Raw genomic sequence first — 14,834 nt, forward strand, 5'->3', positions numbered from 1 at the left:
AGCCATAGAAACTTACTAGAAACTTTCACGGTTTCCACTGGGGAGGCGCCCTTCTACACGCACATCGTACCATCCTCGCGCGTCCCTGTAGATTTGTTTTATTTGCGACCATGTTGAAATAAATTTCTTTTTCAAAAAAAAGATCCTAGCGCGTCCCGTCTCGCTGCGCTAGCGCTGTGAGCTAAGGAAGCTGAGTGGAGGTTGGTGCATAAGTTTCTACGCTTTGTCAAGGATATAAGGTCTGCACACAGTCTCTCTATCCATAGAGAGGGACTGTGGAGATAGAGGGACTGTGGTCTGCATTTTGTTCCTTTAACAGATGGAGTAAAAGTTATATAATCAGTCTCATGCAGATGGGTATCAATGAATAGGACACAGTATTATGATTTTTATTTTCCTAGCCACCTTCGACGATTTTTTTCTCATTTAAGCTTATCCATTTTACCAAAGGTGCAAGAAAGTGGAAAACCATGATTTATTTTTACAATAATATAGACTTTTTTACACTGGTGTGTGGTGAGGGACATGGAAATTGTTTGTAAAAATCTAGTCGGTCCATCGACCTGGATATTATGAATTAATCAAATTTCACGAGTAACAAACACATAAACATGTAGGAAAACACAATATTAAATTGCCTATTAAATAGTAAATTCCTAAAGGTATACGGTACATAGTTTAAGCATGGATTTGCAAATTATGCTTGAAGGTTTGCAGGATGACGTTCAGAAACAGATCACGTGATAGTATTGAATAAATTCTGGCAAAGATATTGATCACAAAGTACATACTTTTTTGGAATTCTTCTGATAACACTTTTGATAGAAAGTTGAAGTGAATTCGTGTGATTGAATGAGGCGCATCTCAGATTGTGTCGACTATAATCAAGTGGTTTACCATAGGTATGGCCATATCATTAAGACTGAACGTGCAGCTGTGTAGGCCTATATATGGGTCAGATGATCATGGCAGTGCGGTTCAAGCGAACGATTTTCGGAAAAACTGTCATTTTTAAGATCAAAGATAAAAAGACAAGTATGTAGGTTGCAATATACATGAAGGTTGTTAATTCAAGCTTGTTGCAAGAAAAGATTTAGAGGATAAGCTTATCATGAGCGAAAAAAGTAATGTCGGACGATGCTGTTCTGTAGAAGGGACGAGTTGTTTTAGGTAGGATGCGTCTCGTTGTACAGTACTTTTTCTGCTGTACTATGCATGCTTGTGTGAGCTCATTTTGAAGCTCCTGGAGTAAATGAAATTAATCCATTGTCTTGTTTTTGTGATTTGAAAATTTAATTTTTCCTCCTTTGGTTAGTAAGCTTACATGGGTGGTGGTAGCTGTGGGTCCATAGCTGTGGTGTTTTCGGACGCGATTCCTACCTTTTACGGGCTGGTTTTGACTTTGACGACTTTTAACCGCGTCGTAAAAGTCAAAACCAGCCCGTAAAAGGCAGGAATCCCGTCCGAAAACACCACAGCTATGGACCCACAGCTAGGGTGGCGGCAATTTCTCAATTTCAAGTGTAGTACCACAATTTGCCGTGTGACTCTTGATTTTTACTCCTGATTTTGAAAGAGGGTCGTTTAAAGCTTCCCTGAGGGAAGTTTAGGCAAATTTTTAAGCTTTTCACTTTCAAGGCGCGTATTACCCTGAAGCAGCAAGAATGGTGTGTCTCCATACTCATCAATGCAGCTGGTTATAGATGAACGATTGGTACAGGTAAACCTGAAATAGGTCCACAGTAATGTCAGCCGCTGTTCTCCCTTTTAGGGCTTAATAGTTTAACCAAATTGTGGACATTTTGGAATACACTATGACTGGTAAGGAAACAGTATATGGGCTGATCGGGTGAGAAATCACATTGCGAGCAAATCCTGGTCCCATAGCTTTGGTTGGCTCAATGCGTATGCATTCTACATTATTGACAATATCCTTTTCAATTGCAGGCTGAAGAAGGAAAATTGTCGGCCAGGTATTGCTTGAAACAAATAGGTAAAATATAATCTCATCGAGTCAGCAAGATTTTGGTCAGTAAGCTTACAGCTACGCTTCGAACTGAACTGAAGTGAACGACACATGTGTATGCCTGGTGTGTTATTTGCCACGTGGCCTCTCAAGGTCGCAGCCTCTCAACGTCGCATAGCAGTCGGGCCAATAAATATTGGGTGAGATAGGTGCAAAGACATACGGCGACGCGACGTCTATACTTACGCGACATTCCCTTTCTTCTGTCGCCTCTCATGCTGTCACCTCTCACTACAGAGAATACCATGTATAGACGTCACCGTACTCTACAACCAATACACAGCATAATCGGGAACTATTTCATTCAGCAGGGCTCTGCAGATAATGAAATTAAAAATACGAATATGAATAGTGAGAATATAAGACAATTGATTAAAAATGAAAACGTGTGTCGTGTGAGTATTATTGGTCACGCCGCCTTTCAAGGTGGCATAGCTAAGGGATGGTCAGTTTCTTCGGCCTGGGGGGGGCGGTGGATTCATGGGGGGGGGTCACCCTGTTTTTGACTTTGGTGATAGGGGGGGTCACCATGTTTTTGAAATGCCCAATAGGGGGGGTCAGTGTGTTTTTGAATTTCGACACAGGCTCATCATTGCCTAAAATGCATCGTGTCAGCCACAAATTTCATCCAGTTGCATTTTTCGGCGCGCCCTTCGGGCGCGTAACTTTAATAATCAGACATATTTTTCAGCATGCCCAACTTTAACATATCAGGCATACATATATCAGAGATATATGTATGTTCAATATTTTTCAGCATGCTCTTCGAGCACATTACTTTAATATATCAGACATTTTTCAGCACACCCTTCCTGTGCATTACTTTAATATACAAGACATATATATCAGAGATATCAGGATGCTTCATATTTTTCTCCGCGCCCTTCGGGCGCCATACTTTAATAAATCAGAGAGGTATGCCAGAGATATCTTGATGTTTGCTAAGTGAAAGTGTACTGTTATGAAATCTGCATTTCATATGAAAAGCATGACAAATTCCTGATACTTTTCTGTTCTCTCTTTGAGAATTCAGTATGAGAAAGCAACATGCACAAATATCAATGATACAAGAAAAGGTCATCTCAGACTCTGCACACATCAGATTTGGCTAAAATGCCTCTCTATGGTTCCTCAGGAGATTTAATTGGATGGCTTGCAAGTCTTAACACCCATCAAAGTTTTTAATTTACTGCTTTTTCCTGTTTGATATTAATGATTGACATCCAATTCTGTACAACAGTTCAGGACATCTGGTTAAGCATAGAAAGTGTGAAATACATTCACAGCTCATTCAAAATGTACTGTATTCAAACTTTAAGATTGACACTTTGACATTCCTATCTTACAACTGACATGCCAACAATTTCATTAAAACACAGAATGACAGTTAAAATATAAATGTATGTAAAATATAATATATATATATATTATATATATATATATATATATATATATATATATATATATATATATATATATATATATATATATATAATATATATATATATATATTACAGTATTATATTATTACATATTACAGTTGTCCCTACGGGGGGGTCACCCTGTTTTCAAAATTTGGAATAGGGGGGGTCACCCTGTTTTCAAAATTTGGAATAGGGGGGTCAGCCACTTTTTGACGTCGGCAAAAAATAATCCACCGGCCCCCCTCCCCCCCCCCAGGCCGAAGAAACTGACCAGTCCCTAAGGCGAAGCACTGCTGACGTACGGCTAATATTGACTTTTTCATATCAAATGCCATTAACATTAGCACGGAAAGTAACACAACACCGTAGATGTTCCGCTTCTGGTTAGCCACCCAGCCGCAATTATCAAACTCATAAAAACAATAAAAGTATTTTATTAACAGTACAAAACAATAGAAACAATAAGCTCATTATTCAATATACATCTTCAAATGTCCTTTACACTGTCTGTACGGCAAATAAACAAAATAAACACTGTCCTTAGACCATAGCAAATAGCAAATTATTACTTTAATTTTATTTTCAAATTCAGATGAAGAGAACAGGGCAAAGCTGGCCTCCTCGCTATTGACGATGTAGATGTCAGAGAGTTTGAAATAACAATAAGTCAATAAGAATAAATGGACTGTAATATTTTACGCGGCTCGGGAAGCTTGATCCAGTATTATGATTCTTTGGCGGCTGTTTAGCAGCGACGATTGAAAACACTCATGTGTCGCTCAACCCCTTCATATTAATATCTATCCTCTCGCTCATGAATATGAATGAAGCCTTCAAAATTCCGTTTCAGTATGCTATAACACCTCTTAAAATATCGAATGACCCAAGAACTGAAGAACAGTTCGAAAGTGGACATAAGCTGTAACTTGTGCCAAGTTTTTCAGGATTCTGCTTCTGTATATAAACTACTGTGTCTGACTCTAATCCGTTTGTCATGCTGTAATTTCAAGTATTCTTTTTGTCAACACAGCTTGTATGTGTGCAGTGATCATTGTTTATTGTTTACAAATGAATTCTAGTCCGGACTTGAATACAATTTTCAACAATAACAATGTACATTATACTCAAATAGGGTGTGTTGATATGCTAAATACTTGGCATTAAATTACAGTTTAGGGATTCAATGCAGAAAGTGTAGGGAAATCATAAAACAAAAGTTCTGAAGAAAAATAGCCAAAAGATACAGCTTATGGAGGTTTAAAAAAGACGTGCTGGTGTACAAAATGGCGCGCACAAATGTCTACAACTCGCCACATACAAAAGGGTAACGTCTTGCCTGACGTGTTTCACTGTACATAAATTTAGCCCATGCTCTTGCTGCCCTGTCGACATAGCAGAGCAAGCGCGCCCTGACGGACGATTGGTTGGTAAAAACGAATACATGTTTTCAAGAGCAGGATGGGGGCGCAACAGCTTTCGAAATTTTGAAGACAATGGCGATGACGGAAAGGTGTGAAGATCGATGCTACTCGATTTTGTGAATTTTCGGTTAGCGCACCGTCACATCACCTAGGAAATCAACGGTTTGATCAAACTAATAGTAAACATGTTACTCTTTCATTATATTTTCAGCTCGCTGGACTCGGCGAGCCTCGCGAGGGATGGACTCGAGAGCAGATCGTCGACGCCGCACAGCTTTATGGAGCCCGTGTATCATAGGATACCCAGGTCCAAGTAAGCAATGTTCTTAATTTTATGTCTCTCCGCAGCGGGGGGTTCAAATTTTATTTGGGGTAACCTTCCTAATTAGCCTTTTAAGTGGCACCGTGTGAGAAGAAAGGCTCCTGGGTTTACGCAGAATGCTACTGATATACAAGCCACGATAGATAGTGGCTGGCCTTTCCCAGGGAAGACGGGCACAAATCTATAAGCTATTGATTGGAATGGACGCACGGTGTCCGAGTACATGTCTTGAGCTGACTGTGAAACGAGGCTAAGAACAGGAAAACGAAAGTGTAGAAACAGTCATCTTTTGTTAAACACCTACCCACCAGCCTGTTTTAATGTGAATCCCATATTAATTCGTTACTGGGGAAGTTTGTCTACCTGAACTTGTAGGTGCATGTCTTCTCGTGTTTGTAATTGCTTTGCGACACTGCGATTGACAGACTGCAGACTGAGTGTATAATGATCGAGGTCCATACGGGTGCAAGTCTTCAACAAATGCTCAGTAATGCTCGTGAACGTACAGTGTACATCCACGGATTTGTACGTTCAAAGACATCTTAATGATGCGATAAGCGCGGCACCTCATGATTTTTGTAGAGTCGCTTATAAATGCTGCTTCGCTTCGTTCAAAAATTGACTGAAGACAGAGTACGTTCACTATGCTCGTAACTGCTCGATCTCTTTTTATTCTTGTGTAACTATAGTCTATAGTGTATGTAGGGTTAGTGTAAAACCTTATTCAGCTCACTTCCTATTGACGCTACCAGTATTGTTTACGTAGACTTAGGTTGTCTCCCTTTTGTACAGAAAAAAATCGCTGCTTGAGCAACAGTTTTTCGAAAAGGCAGAGTTTCACCGCCCTGTATTGGACAAGGACGTCATAAAACCCTAGTTTCGAGCATATAACAGTGCCGGGCATCGTTTTAACTGCTAACCTTCGCCCGACACCATTTCAGATCCCGTAACAAGTTCTGCATGAGAACTTTTCAATTGAGGAGGGCTTTTCAAAAATCCTGAACCGCGCTCGACTCTGTTAATGTCCGCTTGACCCGAACGAGAAAAAAGGGGGACCCAAGCTACTGTGGAGTACAGTCGGAAGTATGCACAGACCCGGGCCGGGTGTGTTTTTATTGTCCAACCGCAACCAAAACATGCGGGTATTGTGATGGCAATGAAAGGCCGAAATCAGATACTGCAGAAACCAGAGACGGGGCTTTTCAACGAAAGGTTGCAGACATAAACGTAAATGTCACAACGTCGACCAAGCCAGTTGAGTTCTGGCAGTTCTATACCATTCGCTATTGTCCAGTAACATGACTGGTATTCAAAGGACTTGTGATACTACAAGACACCATTCAAGGCTGGGGGAAAAAGAATTAACCCTTGTATCAGAGAACAAGTTGTTTTTAAGCTCTTTCTCTCCCAAAATCGTAAATATCAAACAACATCGGACATGTTGCTATACATACATTTTCTGTTCCTTGCAAACTTGTGCCATATTTTCTTCTGTTGAAAACTTTGCAAAGAGAATGCAGCTTTCATATGAAGCTTGTCCCCCCCCCCCCTTTCGTTTTTTTTTCGAAAGTGGACAGGGGTATTTAGGTTGGAGGGTGTCACATACCACAAAACAATATATAGTTTTGTGTCACATTGCAGCTTGAAAACCAAGCGCTTTGAACGCGGCAAATCCAAAGAACGGATGCGTCCAAAAGCAACTGCCCTCAAGCCTAGATGAAAAATAAAACCTAACTTTTTGTGAATTCATCCATAAGCTTACCAAAAATCTGGATTTCTGACATAATAAAACAAAGATCATATAATTAATTGCAAGTCAAGTCCCCCCCCCCCATATCAAGATCAGAGGTTTTACACTTTTTTGATCATGTTGTTGTTCTGTATCATTCCGGAGGCTGTTTCTCCCGCTCCACCAAAATCACACTTGAATTGAGTTTCTAAAAACAACACAATGAGAGATTAATTGTCCATGCCTGAAAATAGAAGGTGTGGTGTACAGAACCATAACTGTAATCTTCAAATGACCTTGTACGGCTTGTTCAAATTCTGTGCGGCAAGCGTCTAAGAGCTGCCCATTGTTCATGTTGTTGCTAAATAACACTTTAACATTATCTGGTATTTGCTTCCCAATTCTCATCACACGCAGGTTTTTCTTCTACAACAAATCAATTGTTCCTGCAAAGTTTCGCAGTTTCTGCTGTGTGGTGGGTTTTGCTTTGCATCACGTTTCATTTTCTGCCAAAACAATCCATTTTCCCCTTACAAAAATTTCAAAGGTTTGCGTGTCTGTAGCTTATCCCTGAAACACAATGCTGTCTCTCTCTCCATTTTCCAGACAAGCTTGACAAATATAAACATCAATCTGTGCAGTTTTCTTTGAAGTAGTATGTTTTGCTCTGACAATATCAATTTCAAATGCAAAATTTCAGAAATTTAAAACTATTCTCTATAGTATCTGTTGAGTTTGTATTCAGTTTGCTTACATTAATTACATTCATTGTTTACCAGGTTACTCACCATTTGTGGAAATCTTTTCATGTAAACAACAAAACCAAGACAAAATAGCAAATGTGACCATTTCCAATAAAATGACTTCTGATAAAAGGGTTTGTACGTCGGGCATTTTTCATCACATTTTGATTTCAATGGTTCCAAAATTAAAAAAGGAAATCTTTAATTTTTCTGTAACATTGCATGTACAGGTTTGACATAGGGTTGGTACATGAGTTAAAACACATGCTTTTGTTTTTGGTGCTGGCCTTAAACCAAGATACTCATTGATATCAGAATGTTTGAAATATCAAAACAAATATCTTACCTATGAATGCAATCTGTTTTGTGTGAAAGCTAAAGAAATATTTGTAAAATTATATCTGTTTGTTCATCTATTGCTCATGGCTGCTTTCAAAATTGCTGGTACAGTTTCAAAATGGCTTAATGAAGAGTTTGTTCTCGGTATGATGAATGGCTTCACTTTTTTTTTTTTTGCAAAAACTGTGTACCAAGTGACAGGTTTGTACCAAATTTAATACCATCCACTTCAAAATGTCTTTCATTACTTTTTTGATTTCTTCGTGATTTGACAGCATCCAGTAAATGCAAGTCTTGGTTTCACTTAAACTTCCACTCAATTAAAACAGTCATGAAGTGTTGGTTGGAAACCATTGGATAAAACAACCTACCTAGAAACCATCACTACGCAAGGCAGTCTTTTAATGAGATTGTGTTTCGTGATTTTCAATTTATTTCAAAGTCAAGTGCATACTTGAAATGTGGCAAACAGTGGTTGTAAATTACAAACATGGTTGTGGCTTTATTAACTTATCAATGATAAGACCTTTGTGTTATGTACATGAAGTGCCTCCACCGTGGAGGGACTATGGCCGCAAGCAAAGGTTGATATCTAATCTATACAAGTTCATATCAGTATTTTACTCCTTGACAACTGTCAAGTATGTGCCAAACAAATATTGAAATCTCCACCTAGCAAACTTCTGATGAATTTGACTTTGCACTCCAAAAGGCAAAGACAATGTCAAGTGAAGAGATTTGCAAATAAGGAAATAGTACAAACTCTGGAGATATTTATTTGCCTTCTCAGGTATCAGCCAATGTTGTAAGGTCAGTTAATGTAATAAGGTCGTCTCCTGGCTCAATATTCATCAAAATTCCATCATCCCTAGGCTAGCAGCATCAGAATAGGAGAAATGAAGGGACTTTGAGTGGTGTGATCGATAGCTTTTTAAAATTCATAGCACTATCAGGATACCTAGGGCAAATTGATATCAGAATACTGATCCAAGGAGGTTTAGTGAAGAAGTGATGTTGACCCAAGGGGACTTGGTGACTAAATCTTACATATTTTTCAATGATAGTTTTTATGTTAGCATTTACACAACTCAATAAAATCTAATATCTACAGAGGAATATGGACCCTTGTGATACAAGTTGTTTAGCCATACAGCTCATAATCATTTGGAAATATTTCAAATATAAATTTTTCATATCTGATGTTTTTCTATCCATTGATATACTATATGCTATATGTATTACATACAAATTGTAATTTTCTAACAAAAGAAATAGGATCCATCCACAACAATTCTCAGGAAAAATTTGTGATTTTGAAGAAATTTCCTGTACTTCATCCATGATTAATTACCGAGGATGAAATAAGGCCAAGAAAAATAAAAAGTTGTTTCTCATCCTAGACATAGTGCAAAAATGATGCAGTGACATTTTTTTTTAATTCTTCAACCAACAAGAACGTGCAAAAAACAAGCAAAATGCACAGCAGTGTTGCTTTAGTATTTTTGTATACCCGGTAGTTACAGTTCTGTGGTTTGACTTTTAGTGCAGCAATGCACAGTTTTGACAGCTTAATATAACAGTGACACATATGTGCAGTTCTGAATAGAATGTTAGTGTCAGTTATTTTGTTTACAGTTCTGTTTTATACAGCACTGTGTTATGCACTACTGTCGCGTTTTTTTTTGCGTTTTTTTTTTTCATTTTATTTCCTCATGAGCAGAAAAAAAGGTTGATGCGGCAGGTCTGAATTAACGCGCGCAAGGATGAGAAACAAACTTTTTATTTTTCTTGGCCTCGACAGATATTTTCTTTTTTCATATCAGAGGCTTGTGATACATGCGAAAACAAGATATAATTTGAAAATTTTTCATAACTCCTTCAGGGTGGTTTCATTTCCTTCCTAAATTCTATTACTGGCAATACAAATATTCTCTTTATTTTTTCACATTTTGATGGCCACATATTTTGAAATTATACGGACAGTATATTAGATATAAACAACTACATAATACAAAAATACAAAACACAGTTTATGCAGTAATTTGCTAAACTGTTTGGACATCTTTTCAAAATGTGTCCTATCTTCATAATTTTAGCTGTTAACAAAACTGTACTATATGATATAGTTGAAGTTTTTTTGTAACGTCCTGGATCTCTCAAAAACATTACACCATTTTTGGAGTGTGCTGCAATTTGAATCAAAATAAGAATTCCTATGGTACTATACCCCAAAGAGCCTTTCACAGCCAAACCACGATATTTTGTAGATTATAAATCCAAATATTGAGTTACATTTTGAGATTATGATTTATGTGAAGAAAATGTAGATCAAGAATCTTGTCACAAAATTCAAACTCTGAAAATATACCAACTTCCAAGTTATGATGGTTGTCTGTGTTTGTTCAGTTAAAGGAGAGTGCACCTTTATTCAGACTCTCAAACTTCATACAATATTCTTCTTTTAGCCTACTTTTGTGGGGGGGGTCACTTTTAAGCTTATGGAGTAAATAAAGTTATCACTGGCTTAGTTTTGTGAAAATCAGGAATTATATTTTGCCTATAGAGATACATGGGCGTGGCAGCCATTTTGCATTTCAAATATAAATAATGTAATTGGGTGATTTTTCTCTCTTTTCCAAATTTGCAGAGTGAACCCCCTCCCCCTCCCAATTTTATTCTTGATTTTGAAAGAGAATGGTTGAAAATTTGTTTGAGGAAAGTTTGAGTAAAAGTTCAAGTTGAGTCTTCCATTTTCCAGGTGTGAGGTATCTTAAGAAAGGAATTGTCAGAGGTATGTGAAAGGATGATACTTATCAAACAGAATGTCTCTCAACATTTTGGCAAAAATTTCATGCAGCATTTTAGATGTGACAAAACTACAAGAAAGTTATTTGAACAAAATAAACATCATGTGATAGTTACATTCAGTTGAGTGCATTTCTTTTTTCAGTTTCTGTCATCAAAGAATATGTTCTAAATGCAAAATTTGCAGCCAAAGTGCAAATCATGGGAAAGCTATACACAAATAGCAGACCATATGGCATTTTTGAAGAAAAGTACTTGTGGTGAAATTTATGTGACAAAAGTAATGGAGAAAATTATTTTGTTGTTGAGGTACATGCAATTAAAGTTATAATGTGTGGTAGCTCAAGGAAAGTTGCTTTTCACGATGGTTAAGACTCAATTCAAAACAGAATTAGGGAATATAATGTCCATGTAATGACATGAAGTGGGGTCACAGAAAGGTCAGATACAGTATGTGTGCTATATGGTGGATCTTAGCAATGTTTATACAATACCACTTTTGAACATTGTACAATCTTAAATGTGGAACTATGGACAGAGCACAAAGGTGGATATGAGATTGTGGACAGAGACCAAAGCCATTGTGGTTTTGAGCAGCAGGTGTCCAATTGGATTGTGACTGTAATTATGAATTAAATTTTAATAGGATTATACTCATAATTAATTATCAGAGCCAGCAAATTCTTTGAGACTGATAGAAACAAAATTTATAATTTAATGTATTGAGATTCTGTTTATTTTACTCTGACATGATCTGTTCAGAGACATTACTGTAGGAACATCAATTTTACTCTTGTAATGTTGCATCCTATGACAAATTAATGTACAATCTCTGTAGAATGCAAAGGTCACGTATCCCATAGAGTCTCATCCACACTCATCTAGATTCATCTGAAAGAATTCTAATTTCATCCCTGGGAGTATTAGACTGTGGAGAAAGATTTCTAAATGACAAGTCATTGTGATAACCTATCACAGCAGATGATAGTTTAATTTAAAAGTCTGAAAACAAGCACACTCAGTCGTCACTTTTATTCTTACATGTGTGCCAAATTTGAAGTTTTACAGCCTTTGTTAGGATCTGAGGTCAAAAAGCTGTTTTTAGCAAAAAAACAGCCAACACATTTCCTTTCAGTATTGGTTTAGTCCACTCAATTGACTGTGTTAACGTATAGCCACAGATGTTTATTCTGTTCAGCTGTCAGGGTGTTATCATGGTGCAAATATTCACCCACTTCATATTTACTATTGTGGTTCATTGTCATGCAAGACATCTCTTACATGGAGTATAGTTATTATCAAAACATTAGAGACATCATAGCAATCTGAGCTTGTTTTTTTTTTCTTTACAGTAATTGCCAACAGTTTTTGCACAGTTCTCTCTATTGAATGAATTTATATGAAGCAAATGCATGTGTATAGGTCCTAGCTGACATGATAAAAACATTAATTGTCCCCTTCATAATCTTCTAACTTGACTGATGTACATCTCTGTGCCAGAGGGGTTCCCTGTCACGTCTCATATTCTCCGTCCCAGAGGGGTGCCCCTTGACATATCATTCTCTTTGTCTGAGGGGTGCCCTGTGACATGCCATTCTTTGTGCCAGAGGGGCTCCCTGTGACATCTCATAACTGTGTTAAGGGGGTGCCCCCCTAGCATGTTTGATCTCTTTGTTAGAGGTGTGTTTTGTGACAGCTCATCTCTGTGTCAGAGGGGCTCCCTGTGGAGAATTTCCTGCCAACCAGCAAGTTTATACATGTAATGGATACGCATAGTACTTTGGGTTCAATGTGTGTAACTGGCATTGTTTATACTGTTGCAAGAGTTTATAACCACAATACAGCTACATTGCTACAGGTTTTGATTGATGGAGAATTATTATGCAACATTGACAGTTATTGCTGAATGCTTAACAGTGTACAATATGAACTACCGTAATTATTGTATGTAAAATGAAGGGAGTGTCATGGTTTGTTCAGCTCTCTGTTTGTGGGTGAGAGTTGGTGATTGAGTCATTCTACTGATACAAAACAGATCTGGTAGATTTCTCTGTTTTTCTTTCTGTCTGATATAATGTCAAAGGTTTCAGTCTCAACAAAGTGGACTCTTAAGTGTTGACAAAGTCATACATTTGCTGTCACAAGCCATTGAACATTATGATTAGACTGACTTTTGATGACAGTTGTGTTGGGTTCAAGAATGTATTGCAATAATTTTGCAACTTTCAAAGAAACCCTGAAGCTCATCCACTTCTTCAAGACAATCAACAGGTGGTTGTCATATCAACAGCTCAAAAAAAACTCATTGAACTCTTCAGTACAGTGACTGCGTTTGCTCTCTTTAACCTTTTTCTGGTAGAGTGGAGTTCCCACACACAGTACCCCAGAGGTTGACCCCTATGACCTCTGCCTGAAAATAGAAGAATATTGTCTCACAGTGCCAGTGGTTGAGGTCAGTGACCTCGAAACCCTTCACTGAACATGGTGATGATGTGAGCACTAATTACGGTTGCCTCAGATCAATGACAAAAGTTGCTCCAAGGAAGAATCATTTATGGTCTTTACATCAGGGTAAGGAAGGGTTGGAGGTGACTCTAATCTCCTTGAGATGGCAAAGCTGAATGGCCGCAACTGTTTTCCATGTTCTTAATGGTTTTTTTGACAGTGATGTCCATGAAAAAAACGTGAACAGTTATAAAAGGAAGGTAAGAATTCATCACTTGGAACAAAACAAAGCTATAATTGCTGGGCAATAAATTCACACACAAAGGACAACCCTCCAAAGCCTAATATATCAGATGAAAAAAAAGAACTTGAAATACAAGGCCACAGAAATGTCTCTCTTTTACGACGTAATGTCCAAGCACCAAGTATTTTCTTTGTCCACTTCTCCTACAGGAAGATAAAATGCCAGGCACTTGCAGTAACAGACATTGAATGACAAGAATGTCTGTTTAGCTTTATAGAGAGGGCTATATTGTTTTTTTCTGCATAATTTTGAAAAACCTCAGTCCTGGTAATCTTTAGCATCTGAATGATTGAAGGCGGCAATGTCAACGTGTCCCTTTTCTTATCTGCGTTAACTTTTAATTAAGACAATTTAATTAAAGTCGTTCAGAGAGTTTAATCAAAATGCTTAATATCTTGTTCATATCATTGTCATGTTTGTATATCAGTGAGTCTGTCAAGGACGCTCTAGGTCACTTACAGCAGTTTTTGTCATCGGGGAATCACTTTGCAGGGATGTATATTTCTGTTTTTAAGTGATCCTTGTTAAATGCCAAGCCTCCCCTTGATTGAGTTACTGTAATGTGAAATGAACACACTTTCTCTTGGTTACACAAACTCATTTGCACTCATGGTGTCACTTGGTTCCAACCATGATTGACTTCATCAGAAAAGGAAGTACGAAACGGACGTTTAAGTCTGGAATTTTACTCAACAACGATTCCTTGTTCCGTTCAACATAGTCTGCATTGGCACGGGTGAAATCTGATATTTTTGTGTTGGTTTCAGTTACTCCAGTGAACCCTTTCATTGGAAAAATCTGAAAACAAGCTTTCGTCATTCTACAATAGAGCAGTTAATTAAAGCCAGAGCAAGTGTCCAATTCTGCCGTTATTGGATGGCTTTGTGTAAGAGTTCTTGTAATTGTAAACGGCCGATGATAACCATCTTTAAATTCTAACCCTGTTTTGAAAATGCTTTTCAAAACTTTGTCCTTCAAATTCCTCAGAAAATAGTTCAGTCTTGATTATCAATTCACGTTTTATTCAATAACCCAAACTCAAAACAACTTAAATGCACCACAATTAAGTTCCACTTCCTTGCACATGTTTAGTGCATTCCTCTTTTCTGTATCATTGTGTATTTCATTTGACAAATTCTTCATAACACTCAGAGGTTTTTTCAAAAATATTTTGTGCGTAATTTTGATGTATACCTGACAAGAAGTAATAATTTAGTGAGAATTGTCACAGAGCTACCTGGAGTTAGCATTCCCATAGTGATTCTCATCTCAGCAA

General features: G+C 37.6%; 1 protein-coding gene across 2 annotated transcripts in view; it reads left to right on the plus strand.

Moving 5' to 3' along the window:
- Positions 1 to 4,870: 4,870 nt before the first annotated feature.
- LOC139121095 (voltage-gated hydrogen channel 1-like) overlaps positions 4,871 to 14,834 on the plus strand; it is a 41,773-nt gene continuing 31,809 nt past the window's right edge. For both annotated transcript variants that reach the window (XM_070685719.1, XM_070685720.1), the window contains exons 1-2: positions 4,871 to 4,960; positions 5,083 to 5,184. In XM_070685719.1, coding sequence (XP_070541820.1) covers positions 4,944 to 4,960; positions 5,083 to 5,184 — 119 coding nt within the window. In that variant the 5' untranslated portion in view covers positions 4,871 to 4,943. The remainder of the gene's footprint in view (positions 4,961 to 5,082; positions 5,185 to 14,834) is intronic.

This window comes from Ptychodera flava, chromosome 21, assembly GCF_041260155.1.
Source record: "Ptychodera flava strain L36383 chromosome 21, AS_Pfla_20210202, whole genome shotgun sequence".
Taxonomy (NCBI): domain Eukaryota; kingdom Metazoa; phylum Hemichordata; class Enteropneusta; family Ptychoderidae; genus Ptychodera; species Ptychodera flava.